We start from the raw sequence: 18,339 nt of genomic DNA, 5'->3' as shown, positions 1-18,339 counted from the left end.
AGCATCCGGAAAATTCAGACTAATTATGAATCTCCGGCCCTTGAACGCATGCATCCGATACAAAAGGTTTTGCTTTGGAGTCTATTTATTCTATTTAGTCTATTTATTCTATAAGGAACCTTCTACAGAAAGAAGTCTTCACGGCAACTTTGGATCTAAAAGATGCCTATTTACATATTCCCATAAGGGAAGAATGTCAAAAGTACCTCCGCCTAGCAACTCAGATCGGAGACAAGACTTATCATTTTCAGTGTAGGGTCCTTCCCATCGGGCTATCGTCATCCCCGAGAATTTTTACCAAGGTGTTAGCCAAAGCACTAGTCCCTTTAAGACTCCAGTCTATTACAATCATTCCATACTTGGACGGTTTTGCTTCTCATGGCTCGTTCAAAAGAAGAGCTCCTTTGGAATCTGGACACCGCGCTGCAGAACTTACAACAGCTGGGGTGGATTATAAATCAAGAACAATCCAACCCAATCCCAGCTCAAACATTCTCTTTTTGGGATACACCATCCAATCCACGAAACAGAAGATAGTACATCCAGAGGAAAAGATTGGCCGCCTGAAGCAGAAAACGTCTTATCTCCAATCCAATCACAGGTGTACAGTAAAAGAAGTGATGTCAGCCCTAGGTCTAATGTCAGCTTCAATACCGGCGGTCCAATGGGCATGGTTCCACCAAAAGACCCTACAAATCTTCCTTTTAAGAGATTTGAAGGACAGAGACCTAGAAGAGAAAAAAAACATTCCAGCCAGAGTGAAATGGTCCCTATGGTGGTGGAAGAACAGGGAGAACCTTCAGAAAGGGATACACTGGGTACTACCCATATCTTGCATACTGACCACAGATGCCATCAATTGGGGCTGGGGAGTCCATCTCAACAACCGCTGGACACAGGGCAGGTGGACCCAGGAAGAGAGAAGATTCTCCTCCAATTGGAGAGAACTGACGGCTGTATCCAAAGGGCTGTTTCAGGAACAGATCCAGGGTCATCACCTCCAGATCTGTTCAGACAATACAACAACTGTAGCATATATCAACAAACAAGGGGGTACCAAGAGTCCCCAATTAATATCAGTGGCCCAAACCATTTTTCAGTGGGCAGAATGGAATCTCAATTCTATTTCTGCAGTTCCACTAAAGGGAGAGCAGAACAATACAGCAGATTTTTTGAGTCAACAACAAGCCTCAAAATGGTCTGTTCACCCAGAGGTATTCAACAGCATAGCTTCATATTGGGGAGACCCAGAAGTCGATTTATTCGCAACCAAGAACGCGAAAGTCACAAGATTTTTCTCACTAAATCCAGGAGATCAGCCCCTGGCAGTGGATGCTCTACAGAATCCCTGGACCTTGACCTCTGTTATGCATTCCCACCTCTCCATCTTATTCCAAGGGTTCTATCCAAGTTTCTCTTAGAGGAAACACAGTTAATCTTGGTGGCCCTGTTCTGGCTCAAGAGGCCATGGTTTACAACACTTCTCAAATTATCAGACAAAACCCCCTTGATGTTACCCCTCAGGAGGGATCTTCTTTCGCAGGGCCCTCTGGTATATCCACAGACCGCCATACTGAAACTAGCAGCATGGCTACTGAAGAAGAAATCTTAAAGAACAAGGGATTATCGGAAAGAGTTATCCGAACTTTGATCCAGAGTTGCAAACCGGTCACTAGAGAAATCTATGGCAAGATCTGGAAGAAATTTAATGGATGGCTAAGTAATAGGACAGATGCAAGCAGGGGCTCAGCAAACATCTTGGAATTCCTTCAAGATGGGGTTGATTGAGGGTTGTCACTTAGTACAATCAAGGTGCAGATAGCTGCTTTAAGCGTCTACCTACAAAAATCCTTACAAGAGGACCCGCTTATCTCCAGATTCTGCAAAGCCATCGCAAAATCCACACCAATTCAAAGGCACAAGATTCCAACTTGGGACCTAGTTCTCAGAGCCTTTCTTAGAGCACCCTTTGAGGCAATCGCAGAAGCCTCATTAAGATTACTCACTCTTAAAACTGTTCTATTGATCACAATCACTTCAGCGTGCAGAGTGGGTGAAATGCAGGCCTTCTCTGTTAGAGGTCCCTTCCTCCAAATCCTAGACGATAGGGTCATCTAAAAAATGGATCCTGAATTTGTTTATAAGATTGAATCTACGTTTCATAAATCTCAGGACATTATTCTACCCACCTTTTGTCAAAACGCTACAAATGAGAAAGAAAGGGAATTTCATATGTTGGACGTTAGGAGATGCCTTTTAGCTTACCTAGAAGCTACTGAGCAATTTAGAATATAGATACACTATTTGTTTTATTTTCTGGTAAACATAAGGGATGGCAGGCCTCTAAGGTTACATTAGCCAGATGAATCAGGTTGGCTATTAGGGTACAGAGTTCTAGATAGAGAACCTCCTGATGGTATTAGAACGCATTCCACAAGGGCGCTTTCTGCTTCCTGGGTGGAAAAAAGGTGGTGCCACCCCGGAGAAAATATGCAAGGCAGCTACGTGGTCAAGCTTGGCCACCTTTACAAGACACTACCGGTTAGACTTGTTATCTAGCCGGGACCAGGCCTCTGGTGAGTACTTGGGGATCCTCTCAGGGGCTGTCCTGGAAGATGACTGGGGAAATCCGGAGTTAGATTATGTAACTTTGTAGACTTACCGGTAACTCTGTTTCCAGTAGTCTTCCAGGACAGCACGATCCCACCCTTGAAATTATGAATTAATGATGTTACCTGTTTCTGATTATGTTTTTTCAGTTCCGCCCTTCGGTTCTTGTTTATGACTGACCATGTTCCTGAGGGACCACCTTTTGAACTGAATTTGGCTATGTGTTTCCTGTGGCGATGGGAGGAGCTCCATCACTCAAGCGCTGTCCTGGAAGACTACTGGAAATAGAGTTGCCGCTAAGTCTAATGCCACGTACACACGATCGAACATTCCGACAACAAAACCGTGGATTTATTTCCGACGGATGTTGGCTCAAACTTGTGCATACACACAGTCACACAAATGTTGTTGGAAATTCCAAACGTCAAGAACGCGGTGACGTACAACACGTACGACGAACTGAGTAAAATGAAGTCCAATAGCCAGTGCGGCTCTTCTGCTTGATCTCAAGCATGCGTGGAATTTTGTGCGGCAGAATTGTGTACACACGATCGGAATTTCCAACAACGGGTTTTGTTGTCGGAAAATTTGAGATCCAGCTCTCAAATTTTCACATTTTTGTTGTCGGAGATTCCGACAGCAAATGTCCGATGGAGCTTACACATGGTCGGAACTTCTGACAACAAGCTCACATCGAACATTTGTTGTCGGAAGTCCTGACCGTGTGTACGCGGCTATAACTACTGTAGTTTAACCACTTGCCGACCGCCCGCCGTCGTTATACGTCAGCACTTTGAAGAGGAATATCGTTGTTATGGCAGCAGCTAGCTACCATAACCCCGGTATCCTCTTCTTCAGCGGGCAGTCGGCTTTCAGATAAAAGTGGTCTCTGCGGCAGGCTCGCCGCGAGATCACTTTTTATCGGTGGCGGGAGAGGCTCCTCTCCTGCCGTGCTCTGGTGTCCTCTGACGCTTACTGGAGTCGTCGGTAACGGCAGGGGCGATCGGATCCTTCTCCCTGTGTGGTATGGAGCTGAGTGAGGTGAAGATGGCCCCCACCCGGCTCCATACCATTGCAGGGCGAAAGCGACATTAAAACGTCACTTCCGCCATAGCTCTTAAAGGTGCTTTATTAAATATTTTTTCAAATGATTTTTTTTTTTTTTCTATTGAATTTTAGTGTAAATATGAGATCTGAGGTCTTTTTGACCCCAGATCTCATATTTAGGAGGTCCTGTCATGCTTTTTTTCTATTACAAGGAATGTTTACATCCCTTGTAATAGGAATAAAAGTGACACATTTTTTTAAAAGAACAGTGTAAAAATAAAGAATAAAAAGTAAAATAAATAAGAATTTTTTTTTTTTTAACGTGCCCCGTCCCGCCGAGCTTGCATGCAGAAGCGAACGCATACGCGAGTAGCGCCCGCATATGTAAACGGTGTTCAAACTACACATGTGAGATATCACTGCAATCGTTAGAGTGAGAGCAATAATTCTAGCCATAGACCTGCTCTGTAACTCAAAACATGCAACCTGTAGAATTTTTTAAATATCTCCTATGTAGATTTTATAGGGTAATAGTTTGTCGCCATTCGACGAGCATGCTCAATTTTGAAGCGTGACATGTTGGGTATCAATTAACTCTGCGTAACATCATCTTTCACAATATAAAACATAATTGGGGTAACTTTGCTTTACTGTTGTCTTATTTTTTAATAAAAAAATGTGCGCTTGTAAGACCGCTGCGCAAATATGGTGTGACAGAAAGTATTGCAACGACCGCCATTTTATTCTCTAGGGTGTTGGAACCCCCAAACATTATATATATTTTTTTCTATGTATTTTTCTAGCAAAGAAAAACTGTTTTAAACCAGTAAACACCAAATCTCAAAACGAGGCTCTGTCCTTAAGTGGTTAAGCCAGCCAAATGTGGATTAAAATTTGTCTGGTTCAGCGGGCACTGGCCGAATTCCAATCCACATATGGGCAGGGAAGTTGCAAAGATGTTGATCTACTGATTAACTTCTATACAGCCGCCTTGTCAAATTTTTGCAACTGGATCAGCACTGCTGGCTGTAGCCGGCAGTGCTAGTCATTGTCCTCTAATGGGGGGGTAACCTGCTGTCATGATACAAAAGCTCGGCAGGGAAGATTTTCTCATCCACCGCGAATGTATGGATAGAGAAATCAATGCAGTTTCTTTCATTCAACCCGCTGGTTTGAACAAAAAAAAAACTGACTTATGTATAGACAGCTGTTTGCCTGAAGTTCAACTTACATTTTTTAAAGCTTAGTGTGATGTCTGCCACACATTTGCTAAGGCTGTTTAACCTTTTTCTAATGCACTGTACACACGGTGGGACTTTCCGACGGAATATGTGCGATCGGAGCTTGTTGTCGGAAATTCCGACCGTGTGTGGGCTCCATTGGACTTTTTCTATCGGAATTTCCGACACACAAAGTTTGAGAGAAGGCTATAAAATTTTCCGACAACAAAATCCGTTCGCGTAAATTCCGACCGTGTGTGGACAATTCCAACTAACAAAGTGTCACGCATGCTCAGAATAAATTAAGAGACGAAAGCTATTGGCTACTGCCCCATTTATAGTCCCAACGTACGTGTTTTACATCACCGCGTTCAGAACAATCGGATTTTCTGACAACTTTGTGCGACCGTGTGTATGCAAAACAAGTTTGAGCCAACATCCGTCGGAAAAAATCCATGGATTTTGTTGTCGGAATGTTCGATCAATGTCTGATCGTGTGTACAGGGCATAAGAATGGAGAGCTACACCAAACCTTTCTACCTTCCCTCCTCATTATTACCTTTAGTAAAGAAGAGATGAGGGACATAGTGTGTCTTTTCTACCCCTAACCTTCTGGAGTTGTAGTATGCCAGCGTTGCACCTTCCCCCTGCCCTGGTGCCCGCTCCAGGTGGGTCAGATCGAGGTAAAAGGCATCTCCTTCAGTCTAGAAGTCCAGGTGTGGGCAATGCTATGGCAGGTAGACATCAAAGAAATTCTGGACAGCCGCGTTCTAAAAATATTTGCCTTTATTCATAAGGTGTCATCCAAAATACAGGTCACAGCAAAGTGGAACAAAGCTTACGCATTTCGCACTACAAGGAGTGCTTAGTCATAGCTACAAGCCTACTAGCTATGACTAAGCACCCCTTGTGCGAAACGCATAAGCTTTGTTCCACTTTGCTGTGACCTGTATTTTGGATGACACCTTATTGAATAAAGGCAAATATTTTTGGAGTGCGGCTGTCCAGAATTTCTTTGATGTCTACCTGCCCTGGTGCCCTGCCCAGTGCAAGCCAACCTGTACCTAATTTCCATTACCTTTGTATTCAGACAGAACAGAAAAAAAATTAATCCCACACCATTTGTTAAAATAAAACTTCTCTTTATTGTTCATTGGGGGAAACATTAACAATAAGTAATTTGAAGACATATGGGTTATATGCAGCTGCCTTCAGAAGGTGGACACACTTTAATTTTCAATAGTGTCCTAGGAGGTTGAACACTTTTTCTCTTTTATTAACAACCTCAGTACTTTGAAACTTTTTCTTTTCAATTAAGATGCCAATCCTAATTTTCAGTTATGATGGCCTCCTAGAGGCATCTAAGTTGGTGTGTCGGTTGGCAGTAATGTCACTCTATTTGTATAGGGTTCTTTCACTATGTGTCCGGGGAATAAGGAATATGTTTAAACATGTCTTTTAAAAAGGTATTATTCACTTGCTGTTTGAGGAAAGACATCTCTTTGGTCACACACTTAATGGTGACATGCCCAGACCTCCTGGTTCTTGCTCTAAGCGCCCATTTCAATGTTGGAGATCTGCCGATGAGACAGAAGTACCGCAGTAGAAAACTGATATGTACAGAAGTTCTTATGGGACATATTTTTTAAAAAGAAAGATCCCCTTTCTTCTCTATATCAGGCTGATCATTTACATATACTGTATAATTAAACAGGTCCTATTGTGACTATCACACCTCTGTGCTTGGTGTAAATTGGAAGGTGTCATTGTCTACTCCTTTCATTCTGAGGTTCCCGTATGTCTATAATGTTGCAATAAATCCTCATTTAGATTTCTATATTATTTAGACATGTGGAACTTTGACCCCTTTTTTAATGAGTATGTGGTACTCTACCTTCCCCTATTCCACATCAAAGATTTCCCTTCCTCTCTCCCTTTAGATTACTATCAGGAGAGCTGCTATATTATAGTTATGCCTTTTCTTAAAGTCAAGGGTTATTAGTGCTCTCCTTTACCCTCAGCTGTGTAATGTTTAGTCCTTGATTGGGACATACTTTGTAAGTCCAGAATTCTTTTCCCTGAGGTCAAGGGTTAGGCATCTGGGGCTTTGGCCTTTACCTTACAAACACTCATGTTTTGGTAACAATTTCTGCTGTTGGTCCATGTTTTCTCCCACTTGTTTTTTCCCTATGGTAGTTGTTTGGTTGCTCTCCATATCATTGGTGATGTTTCATGTTCGTTAAACTTTTGCACTTACCTTCTTCTTGAAGTTCATTGAGGGACCCAGGTCCCACTCCTATGTGTTTATTGGTCCTATATAATGCTTCCTCACAAGACTAAAGCATGACAGTTGGGGGCAGGGTTATATGGGGCTGGCCCTCCAATGTTTTTTTCCTTTTTGTCAGTGTCTAGAAAGTATCTGCATATAATCCTTATGTCTGTGAATTACCACATCCCTGAAAGGAGCTTTAGCCCTACTTATCCTAAATTAAAGATTAGTTACAATGATCTCAACATTATTTCTATAAATATACAATAAAGTTTAAGTAACAATCTAAAGCTGAATTAAAGGCAAATATAAAAAAAATACATCAAAATCTAGGTGGCCCATTCGTCTCTCCAACTCTGACACTCCCTTACTTCCTTGCCAGCCCCTTCAGCATTCTTGAGATCACTTCCTTACTTTAAACGTCTTCGAACACTGACAGCAGTCCCTTAAAGCATACTCTATCTACCCTTTATGCTATCTTGACACAGCCCTCTTTGGAACAGAAGCTCCATTTCTTCTTGCTTTGGAACATGAGCCGGGAGTCGTTTTCACAGATGAGCAATGCCAAAAGTTCTTATCTCTTTCATTAAAGTCCTTAAAGAGCACATCCCTATACCAGACAACCTTCTTACTTCTTCCTGACCTTCTTCCTTCTGCATTGTTCACACATACCTCTTAAAACTTATTGTAAGTCAGTCCTCTGCTTAGGGATTAGGGAAAGACTTTTTCCCTAATACGGTTTCCATGTGGATCAATAAAGTGGAAGAAGTCAGGAGAAGGGAGTGCCTTATACATTTCACTCAAAGTAAGCATGAGGCCTATCTATGCAATGGGGACTACTGGAACACTTTCCTCCTCAGACGAGGGTAAGGCCCTACTACTAGACATGTGCAATCTGTTTTGTTACTAGTCGAAATTCGGACAAAATTTTCGAGATTCGGATGTATCCAAATCTCTGATTCACATTAGTAACACATTTCAACTAATCCAAAATATAACAAAAAAAAGAATTAATTTGTATTCATTTGGGTGACATGATGCGATAGTTTGGGCTTTTTTGTAAATGTATGAAGCATCTAAAATAACATGATGACATAACAAATGATCCCATTTTTATTTTGCATTAATATTTTTCATTATTCTAAAAATGCACTACATATGAAATGGAAACATGTTGCAATAAATACAGTAAGGTATAAGTGATATAAGATGATTCCTACTTATTGTGTTTGGGTTGAATGGAGGTGGATCCATCAGAATCTCAAAATCACAAAGAATAAATCCGAAAATAATTTCTTTCCATTCGATACTTTCAGATGCATGCAACTCCAGTCGATACCATCCATCCAGCTCATTCCATTTCTCTTTGTTGGTTGAACTAGCAGGGATGACTCAGAGTGCATAAGTAATTTCTCAAAATACCAAATTAACATGTTAGAATGACAATAACCAATCTTCCAAAATAACTCTGAAAATACAAACCAATTTGCAACGAATATCCAAAAAAAATCCAAATATTCAAAAAGATCTCTCCGTTGATCTCCGCTGAGCCGGCAGATGACAGGTCCCTCTCTGCTCACTGAGCGGGGAGGGGCTTGTCCAGCGCCGCTGCTGCCTATGGAAAGATCGGACGAAAACGGACAGCATGTCCACCATCGATGAATGCGAACGTAGGGGCATCCATCTGCTTTTAGCAGATCAGGCCGGGTCGGATGTCAGCGGACATGCCCCCACTGACATCTATCGCTCTATAGACTAGCATGGAGCACCCGTTCAGGTCCGCCGTCAAAACTGACAGGCGGATGGTCCGACCGTGTGAAAGGGGCCTAAGGAATATGATTAAACAGAATTATTTACTTAACAAATGAATCTGAAACTAAACAAAACAAAATTTTCCTTCATGCACGTCTCTACCTACTACTGAATTGCTCTTAAACAATCTTCCTTCCTGCAGAGAGGACCCCGGGGTAGGATATCCACACCTTCCCCTACTACTTCTTCCCTCCCCTTGTACTTCTCTTCTTTCCCTTTCTTTAATCTCTTGCTTCTTCTTTTTCACCTTGGTGCTCCTATTTGCCATAATCTCCACATTTTACGAATCTGATTCCTTCACCTCTTTTTAAAAATTAAAGTAATAGTTAGGAATGTGTCACCACCTTTTGCAGACCTAACAGTCCTGTTCGGAAAGGTTCCCTATTTAACCGTTGATGGTATTGATGTATGAATTGTTTCACTGGTATGCTACCTATGCAACTGTTGACTCCACAGCTTGGCCTGTAACTGATTCTGGGGTTTTTATAAATGAAGAATCTGAAAAAGAACCATCAAAGAATGCAGTTAGTACAATAAAATTTAATTCTCATGTAAGTAGCTGTAAGTAAGGAAGGGCCGGCACTGAAAGCCAATCAGGCTCTGCTGCAGTGAACATGTAGTGGGGGAGAGAGCAAAGAAAGAGCAAAGAAAGTAAATTGTCTAGTCTGCAGCCTGGGTGTTTTCTTTGCAAGTTACAATGACGAGCTGTGCTGTGGCTGCAGTATAGGTTAAGGCTCCAGCTGTGTAATCTGGCAAAGGAGCTGGGATCACCATCACTGGAATGTCAGGTAAAGCATTCCAAAATATACATTTGTCTATTTGCCTGTCCAGCCTATTACAGCAAAATACCCCCTTAAATCTGCACAATAGCTGTTTGCTTGTTGCCTGATAAAGAGACCATTGCAGCAGCTCTTACTTTATACCTACGATAAATCAAACTCCTCTCCTGAGCTTTTCGGAGTGCTGCTGACATATGTTGTTGAATATCAGTTTGGAAGACACCCATTGGGTGATATGTCAATCAATTAATGGATAAACCAGCACTTGCGATAGCTGGTCAAAATCCCCTCCTGCTTCCATAGCTGTACCCATGCATGCTTGGGTGATCCAAGTGTGTATGTTTATTCACCAACCTTTAAACAAAAAGTGCAGGTATAATCCAGCCACCCTCCAATGCCTATGGATTCTTTCAATTACTTAGTCACACATACCAGGATAGCTCTTGATAAGCTTAGATCTGGGTTTATCTCATACACAGCTAAGGGTGTGCCACACAAATGAAGCTGTAATAGACCCATTGCAAATTATGTTAAAAATGAACACTTGTATATGTACGCTTATACCATTTCATTTTTTTCTAATTATTGTGATTCTGCACCCTTGTAGCTAAGTGTTAGGAAGTAAACTTGACAATCATAATCCAAAATCTAGCAGATGTAAAGAATACATTTCATTAGGGCTAATTATATCATGGAGAAAACTGTCATGTATTTCCATAGAACTGGAAATTGACTGCAATGTTTATGTTCTGCCCTGCTACAGATTTTAGCCTTTCTGGTGTTAACAACATGACTCAGGGTCAGTTCACACCAGAACGCAGTGCAGGAAATTTGCCTTCTGTGTGTGTTTTCTGTACCGCGTTCAAAATGCACTGCACTTACGATCAGCGGATGTCAATGTTGACTATAGCCACCCCAAATGCAGTTTGCTAATGCAGTACATTTGCCTGCAATGGGTTGCATGGTACAGTAGTACCTTGCAATCCGGTTGCTATGCGTTTTTTTAAAGTAGTCCATGCACTACTGTTGGTTCTGTCCAGCGCAATTTCAGCGTATTCAAATTAATAGACTGGAATCTCACTGCACCTGGATCTCATGTGAATCGCACGGGAAGGCACAGCACGTTCCTATGTGAGTCCTGGTATGAACGGGCCTAAAAATGTATCTAACTCAGAGAAGAAACATGAACTATATTGCAGCTTATTGATCCTTAGATGTGGTAGCTGTTCCAGTTTTCTGTTTTTTTAAGGCAATTTTTCCCTTTTTTTCACCTGGTGTATTAGCCAGTAAAACACTTCTTATCTTAGGGTGGCTACACACACTTCTCCACTGTATTTTTGGAGGAGCAATGCAGCTACATTTGGACAGCAGCATTGTCAACCTGTGGGGTGGAAAATGTTAGATGGACTAGTAGAGCTAGATGCACTTTATAGAAGTGACCAACAAATTAAAGCTTAACTCTAGCTAAGCAGTTACAGAAAAAGATTTTTTCTTTTTGGATACAGGTTTTAGCTAACTGAATAAGCCACAACTTACCAACAATTTACCATGCTTCAACACACATTATTTCTGTACTTATATAATACATCATACTCTTATGTTATTACCATAAAAAATTGATGGTGCTGGAACAAAGAGATGTCCCAAAAGGAGCAAATGGATAATCAATCACGGAATATCTAATTGAAAAATTGCTTTATTAAAGTTACAAATGTAAACCCCCCCACCCCCAGAATACCCCGCAATAAAAACACATACAAAAAATGACAACATTGTCACAATATGGGCCACACTAAGGGCTCTTATGTTATTACCCCTAATTTCTCTGAGACTACATTAAAACCTAAATCTTGCCATTTATGTTTCAATGTATAAATATTGATCTTTTTATTGCATCCTAAGTTGTGAAAACTTACATTAATTACATTAATTTTGTTATGTATCGTGCCAATCAGCCTAGGTTCACACTGATGCGATGCGGGAACAAGTGCAATAAAGCGTTGGTTCCCACATTGCATCTCTCCCGCAGGCAGTTCACACTGCCTTCTGTGAACTGCTGCGGGTGTCATTACATTGTTAATGACACCCCCACGCACGCACAGGAATCGGATCGCATAGGTGAGAACACCCATGTGATCCGATTCTACTGCGGGGAAAAACAAGTCCCTGCACTTTTTTCTGTGCGAATCTAATGCGAGTTCAGCCATACAACTGTATGGCTAAACTCGCATCTCACAGACATCGCATGTGATCGGCACCGCAGGTGCGGGTGCAAATCGCATGTGACATCTGTGATCGCAATAGTGTGAACCTGGGCTCTAAGAAAAACATGTTTTTTATCTTCTATATGAATTAATGAAGACAAGTATGAAAATAAATTATGTCTGGTTTATTGCATACAAAAACACTGAGCTGAAAGTTGAACTGACAGCTGGCATTAGTTGAGACTCTCTAAGTGCAGTTTGATCCATGCAGTTCATGTGTTAGAAAATTATTCTTGGTAGAAGCATGTGCTTGGTTGGTTATGGACAGATGGTATTGTGAGGTAGCATTTACAAATTTTGGGGAAAGATTTCTGTGTAATGCATGATATATAACATCTGTTTCTTTTGATGGACATGCATTTCTGTGTTTTTCAGATTGAGTAGAACTATGGGAGCTGAAGATCTTGCATGGAAGATGTTGAAAGGTTGCCCTCGAGAAAGGATCTCTGCTGAGGATGCGCTGCTTCATAAATTCTTCAGTACTTTGCCTTGTCAGCTGTACCAGCTATCTGATGGTATGTTTAGTTCATAGCAGGGCTTTTTTATTCAGAGAATGGAACAGGTGCAGGAACAGAAACCCCAAGAGGGGGGTGTGTGATGGGGTTATGGGGGGGGGGGTGGCGTCCTGCCCAATCAAATGGTGGTTGTGGCCAAATTGCACTAACAATGGGGCATTGTTACATACCAGGTGTTTAGGAATGGAGAGTTCAGGGGTGTGATTGCACCCTAAGTTCAGGAGTGTGCTTTTACAGAGTGAAAGGTTCAGGAGTGCACTACGTAGAGGGAGTGCAGGGTTCATTAGTGTGCTGTGTACAGAGTGCAGGGTTGATGAGCATCGCCCGGATCTTATCCCGGTCAGCATGTCAAAAGAGAAGGCTATGCAGTGTCACCACTGCTAGGTGACCAGTGGGAAGCTCAGCTGTTTACAACCAATAGTGCTGGTCCTCCAGTGCATGTGCCCATCAGCTCCATTAAGTAACTGCCACTGGGTCCTAAAGCACTGCCGCAGGTGCAATGGAGACGCTATCAATAGCAGGGGCAGAACAGCAAGAAGGGGTTGAGAATCCCATGTTGGCAGAAGGGCCAAGTGTAGCCCTGGTAGTACCACCACTGTCTCAGTGGGAGGATTCAGTGGGAGGATTCCCCCTATCCACCTTAAATGTGTAGATGGAAGAATCGGATCGTGTTTTTTTTTTTTTCATTTAACCACATGGTTGAACAAAAAAAAAAAAAGATCAATATACAGGCTGCCTAAGTGCTAACTGGAACTAAGCAAGTTTGTGAAGCTCTTGGAAGAACAGAGAGGGGGAGGCAGATGGATGGGGGGGAGAGAAAGGAGGGAGATGGGAAGAGTTTAGAAATCACAGTTACATAGTTAATCTGGTTGAAAAAAGACACAAGTCCATCTAGTTCAACCAATAAAAGGGAAAAAAAAATTAAAAATCATACAATCCTATATACACAATCCTATACCCACAGTTGATCCAGAGGAAGACAAAAAGCCCCAGCAAAGCATGAACCAATTTGCCCCAGCAGGGGAAAAATGTACCGCAGTGCTCAGTGTTCACTCACCCGAGGGCCGAGGCTGATATCTGGTGGTTCAGGCAGCAGCATCATTCATATTTCCCACCAGGCAGACACAGGGGAAACAGGGGCGGGAGGAGGAGGAGCAAGTTGTATTCCTCTCTCCTCTCCCATCGGGGAGGGGGGGGGGGTGTTATCGCTGGGCTGTGTGAGAGTGTCACAGACACTCAGCTCAGTTGCATCCACTAGTTCCTAAATTTACAGACCGATTCCCTTTTCCTACAGAGCGCAGAAATCAGGCTGTTTTTTTAAAACTGCAGCTATAGTAATGGATGGTTCGCAACACTGCTTGGGGCTCCCCCACGGTGGCAGAACACCAGGGCCTAGTCGCAAGTGTGACCTTTGTGACCCTGGTAGTTCTGCACTGATGTTTTGGTTTCAGCTGACAATTAAAACATTTGATGCTAAAAAGATACATTGTCCCTATTTTAAAACTTATATATTAGGGAACTTAATTGTAAATTTTTATATTACACTGGCACACACTGGCACTCCTGTGTTTAGCTTTTTCTAAATGCAGAAGCCATCTGATGAGTATAGACACCTCTACCACATACATAGATGTATGGGCCTTAGTCTTGTTGTGTCAATACTATAGAGATGGGCCGAACACCCCCCTGTTCGCAGCAGAACTCCCGAACAGAGGAAAGGTTCTAACCCGAACGGTGAACCCCACTGATGTCTACTGGAGCTAAACAGAAAAATCAAAAGTGCCCATTTTGAAGTCTTATATGCAAGTAATTGGCCATAAACAGGGGTCTAGGTACTGCCCTGGGGGACATGTATCAATGCAAATTTTTTTTTTAAAAACAATAATTTTTTTTTCAGGAGCAGTGATTTGTAATGGTGCCTAAATTGCAACACTAAAAATGAAACATTCCTTTAAATATAGTGCCTGGGTATCCCCTTAGTCTGCATGTAAAGTGGCACATCTGTAGCACATATAGAACATGCTGCAGCAAAAATTACATTTCTAAAGAAAAAAAAAAAAAACGAGTCAAATCTCATTTAAAATTACTCGCGGTTGCAATTGTCATCACCCGGCTATTGAAAAAAAAATTAAGAATAAACTGTTTGCCCCCCCCCCCAGTCCATACCATGTCCTTCGTGTCTGGTATGGATTTTAACAAAGTTAAAATATTTTTTATTGCTAGAAAATTACTTAGAACCCCCAAACATAATTTTTTTTCCCTAACACCCTAGAGAATAAAATGGCGGTCGTTGCAATATTGTCACACCGTGTTTGCGCAGCGGTCTTACAAGCGCGCTTTTTTGGGAAAAAATACCCTTTTTTTAATTAAAAAATAAGACAACAGTAAAGTTAGCCCAATTTTTTTTATATTGTGAAAGATGATGTTACACCGAGTAAATTGATACCCAATATGCCATGCTTCAAAACTGCGCCCACTCGTGGAATGGCGACAAACTTTTACCCTTAAAAATCTCCATAGGCGATATTTAAAAAATTCTACAGGTTGCATGTTTTGAGTTACAAAGGAGTTCTAGGGCTAGAATTATTGCTCTCACTCTAACAATCACGGTGATACCTCATGTGTGTGGTTTGAAAACCGTTTTCATATGCGGACACTACTCACGTATGCGTTCGCTTCTGCACGCGAGCTCAGCGGGATGGGGCGCGTTAAATTTATTTTTTTTTTAATTCATGTTACTTTTTACATTTTATTTTTACACAGTTCTTTTAAAAAAAAATTGTGTCACTTTTATTCCTATTACAAGGAATGTAAACATCCCTTGTAATAGAACAAAAGCATGACAGGACCTCTTAAATATGAGATCTGGGGTCAAAAAGACCTCAGATATCATATTTACACTAAAATGCAATAAAAAAAAAAAAAATGTCGTTTGAAAAAAAAAAATGTCCCAGCTATGGGCTGAAGTGAAGTTTAGACGTCGCTTCTGCCCTGCAATGGTATGGAGCCGGGTGGGGGCCATCTTCCCCTCACTCAACTCCATGCCAAGCAGGGGACAGGATCCGATCGCCTCTGCTGCTGATGAAACGATCATCCTGCCACTTTATAAAACTCCGGTTAGGCCTCAGCTGGAGTACTCTGTCCAGTTCTGGTCACCAGTCCTCAGGAAGGATGTCCTGTAGCTGGAGAGAGTCCAAAGCAGGGCAACAAAACTAATAAGGGGACTGGACGCCCTCAATTACGAGGAACGACTACAAGCACTAAATTTTTTCTCGCTGGAGAAGCAATGCTTAAGAGGGGACATGATAGTGATTTAGAAATACCTCAATGGTGATCCCAGCATAGGAAAAAAACTATTCAGTTTCAGGGAGTGTACGAGGACACAGAGCCACACAATTAAATTGGAGGAGAAGCGGTTTAATCTTAAACTGCACAGGGGGGTTTTCACTGTCAGGGCAATAAGGATGTGGAACTCTCTTCCACAATCGATGGTGGCAGCGGGGAGTATGGATATTTTGAAAAGACTCTTGGATGTGCATCTTAAAGAGCACAACGTACAGGGATATGGGAAATAATTATAGACACTGACACAAGTACACCTACACAGGTTGAACTGGATGAACTATTGTCTTATTCCAACCTTACCTACTATGTAACTATGTAAATCATCAATCACGCCGCACGCCACACCTGAAAAATAAAAAAAATAAAAACACTCCGGCTGACATGAAGAATGGCTGCCTACTGTAGGCTCTGCCGTTTGACATTTATTGTATAGGTAAGGGGCGGGGCCACCTGGCTACATCACCGGGTAGCACCGCCCCCTTCTGATTTCACGGACTGGTGAATGCTGGGTCGATGATGTCACAAAGGGGGCGATGCCACCGGGTGATGTAGCCAGTGCATTGCAGGATGTTGCAAATTGGGATGTTGTACGAACGGGGCCGAACAGCCAATGTTATGTATGGTAGTATGGTAGTGTTAGGCGAACGGTTCAGCCTAAACATGAGTTTGGGCCGAAACCGTTCGCCCAACACTACCATACTACCATCATTGCTAACATACATCAGGAGCCTTTACACAATTTGTAATCATTGTGAGGCTTCTAATTAAAAAATATACTGTATGTATGTCTACAGTTTCCTACAGTTAGTGTATGTGTGGGTTTACAGACCGTTCCCGTGGTTGTCAGACTAACTTCTGTCAAACTAACAAGTTGGTAAAATGTTGTCGATTAATAGGCTGCAGCTGCTGATCACTATATTCTGACAGCGCTAGGTATCCCTGTGAGAATACAATGTCATGGGAGGGTAAATTTGGAAATTTCTCCATCTACTTTGTAAAGATGGAGGAATCTGTTTTCTTGTTTTTTTTGTTAATTCCGCTAGCTGAGCGGGGAAAAAAAAATACACGTCTTTGGCCAGCTTTAGACAAACTTTATAGTCCTGAAAACACCAGAACGCCTCCTGAGGTAGTGATTACAGAATTAAAGCATGGCTTGTAAGTAAAAAAACCCACACTTGTAATTAAAACGCATGTTACCAGAGAAAGATTGTTTTTTTTTTAAAGGAAAGAAAAGCATTACTTCATAATCATGCTGGTACGAAAAAATGAGGGGAAAAAAAATACCCCAAAGAACACATGGCAATGACTTAATCACATGGCCAGTAGTCCCTTGATAATCCTTTTGAAGAATTACTCCATAAATTCCTGGCATGCCAACTCTTTATTTGGGTTATCTCTTAAACCCTAAACAGGTCATTTTACTGTGCATGTAGTCCTATAAATGTGTAGGATTTCAGCCCTTTCACTAGCAGGATCATTGTTGAATGGAGCATGCCATTTACCCATCTGGAAAAGTTACGCTTCTAATGCCTAAATAAACATGCTGTCTGCAAGATGAACGAAGGAATAGTTAGGGCTCTACTTCATGTCTGAAAGTATTCAAAGACTTTAGTATGTCCCAATGCACATCATTTAGATCAAAAATATTTCAAAAACTTCATAGGTTTCCTTCCAGTTTCAAATGTCAAATTCTGCTAATCTCTGTGACTTCTATGTAATATCATATTTTCAATGTTATGCAAGGCAGAGGAATGTGGTATCCACCTTTAAACTAAGCAATCTGTGTTTAGTTTTGGTATTCCTCTCATTTTCTTAAAATATTAAAAATTGTTTTTAGAGGATCAAAGTTCCTTGTAAAGTCATTTAGTAAACACTTTAGCCTAGCTTGTACAAGTTAGTCTTGATCATCTTTGTTAGGACACAGTTCTGGTTAGAATTTCCTATTTGGAATGTAGAGCAGTATGTGGAAACTTCACTGAAGTTAGGCTTAAAATGCCCACGGAGAGCAAAGAAAAAGAGTGACTTACCTCCTTCATCCCCAGCAGGACATACCCACTTTTCTTTACTCTTGAGCTGTTCTGTTTGGCTGCTGAAAGTGAATACACATATTCAGCACTTTCAGTTGTGGGTCTGCATGTGACTTACTTTGCCTGTCCCACGTGACAATGCTAAATACCTTGTGATTGGCCTAATCATATAGAGCTTTGAAAGAGTCCATACCCTGTGTAAGTTCAGGGAAAAGCCTGCCATACATGGCTTGAAATTCGACTGGTTCAGCAGGGTTTAACTGAATTTCGATCCACCTATGGGCAGGCTGGTTGCACAGAAGGCGATCTACGGATCAACTTCTGTAAACTAGCCTGTTGAATTTTCCCGACTCAATCAGCACTGCCATCTATAGCTGGCACCACTGATCAGTGTATTCTGACAGCAGGGAAGTCTCATTGAGTGTGTGGATGGAGGACACTAGTTTTTTTT

General features: G+C 41.7%; 1 protein-coding gene across 4 annotated transcripts in view; it reads left to right on the top strand.

Annotated features, from left to right (window-relative positions):
- CDK15 (cyclin dependent kinase 15) overlaps nt 1-18,339 on the top strand; it is a 438,173-nt gene that overhangs the window by 387,898 nt on the left and 31,936 nt on the right. For 3 of the 4 annotated variants that reach the window (XM_073633297.1, XM_073633299.1, XM_073633298.1), the window contains one exon: nt 12,377-12,516. In XM_073633297.1, the coding sequence (XP_073489398.1) occupies nt 12,377-12,516 (140 nt within the window). Of the gene's footprint in view, nt 1-12,376; nt 12,517-18,339 lie in introns of those variants that run through there. The other variant, XM_073633300.1, reaches the window with a different exon arrangement.

The sequence above is a fragment of the Aquarana catesbeiana genome, linkage group LG06 (assembly GCF_042186555.1).
Source record: "Aquarana catesbeiana isolate 2022-GZ linkage group LG06, ASM4218655v1, whole genome shotgun sequence".
NCBI classification, from domain to species: domain Eukaryota; kingdom Metazoa; phylum Chordata; class Amphibia; order Anura; family Ranidae; genus Aquarana; species Aquarana catesbeiana.
The sequence above is the reverse complement of the archived record's forward strand: the minus strand, read 5'-3'. Positions and strand labels throughout refer to the sequence as shown.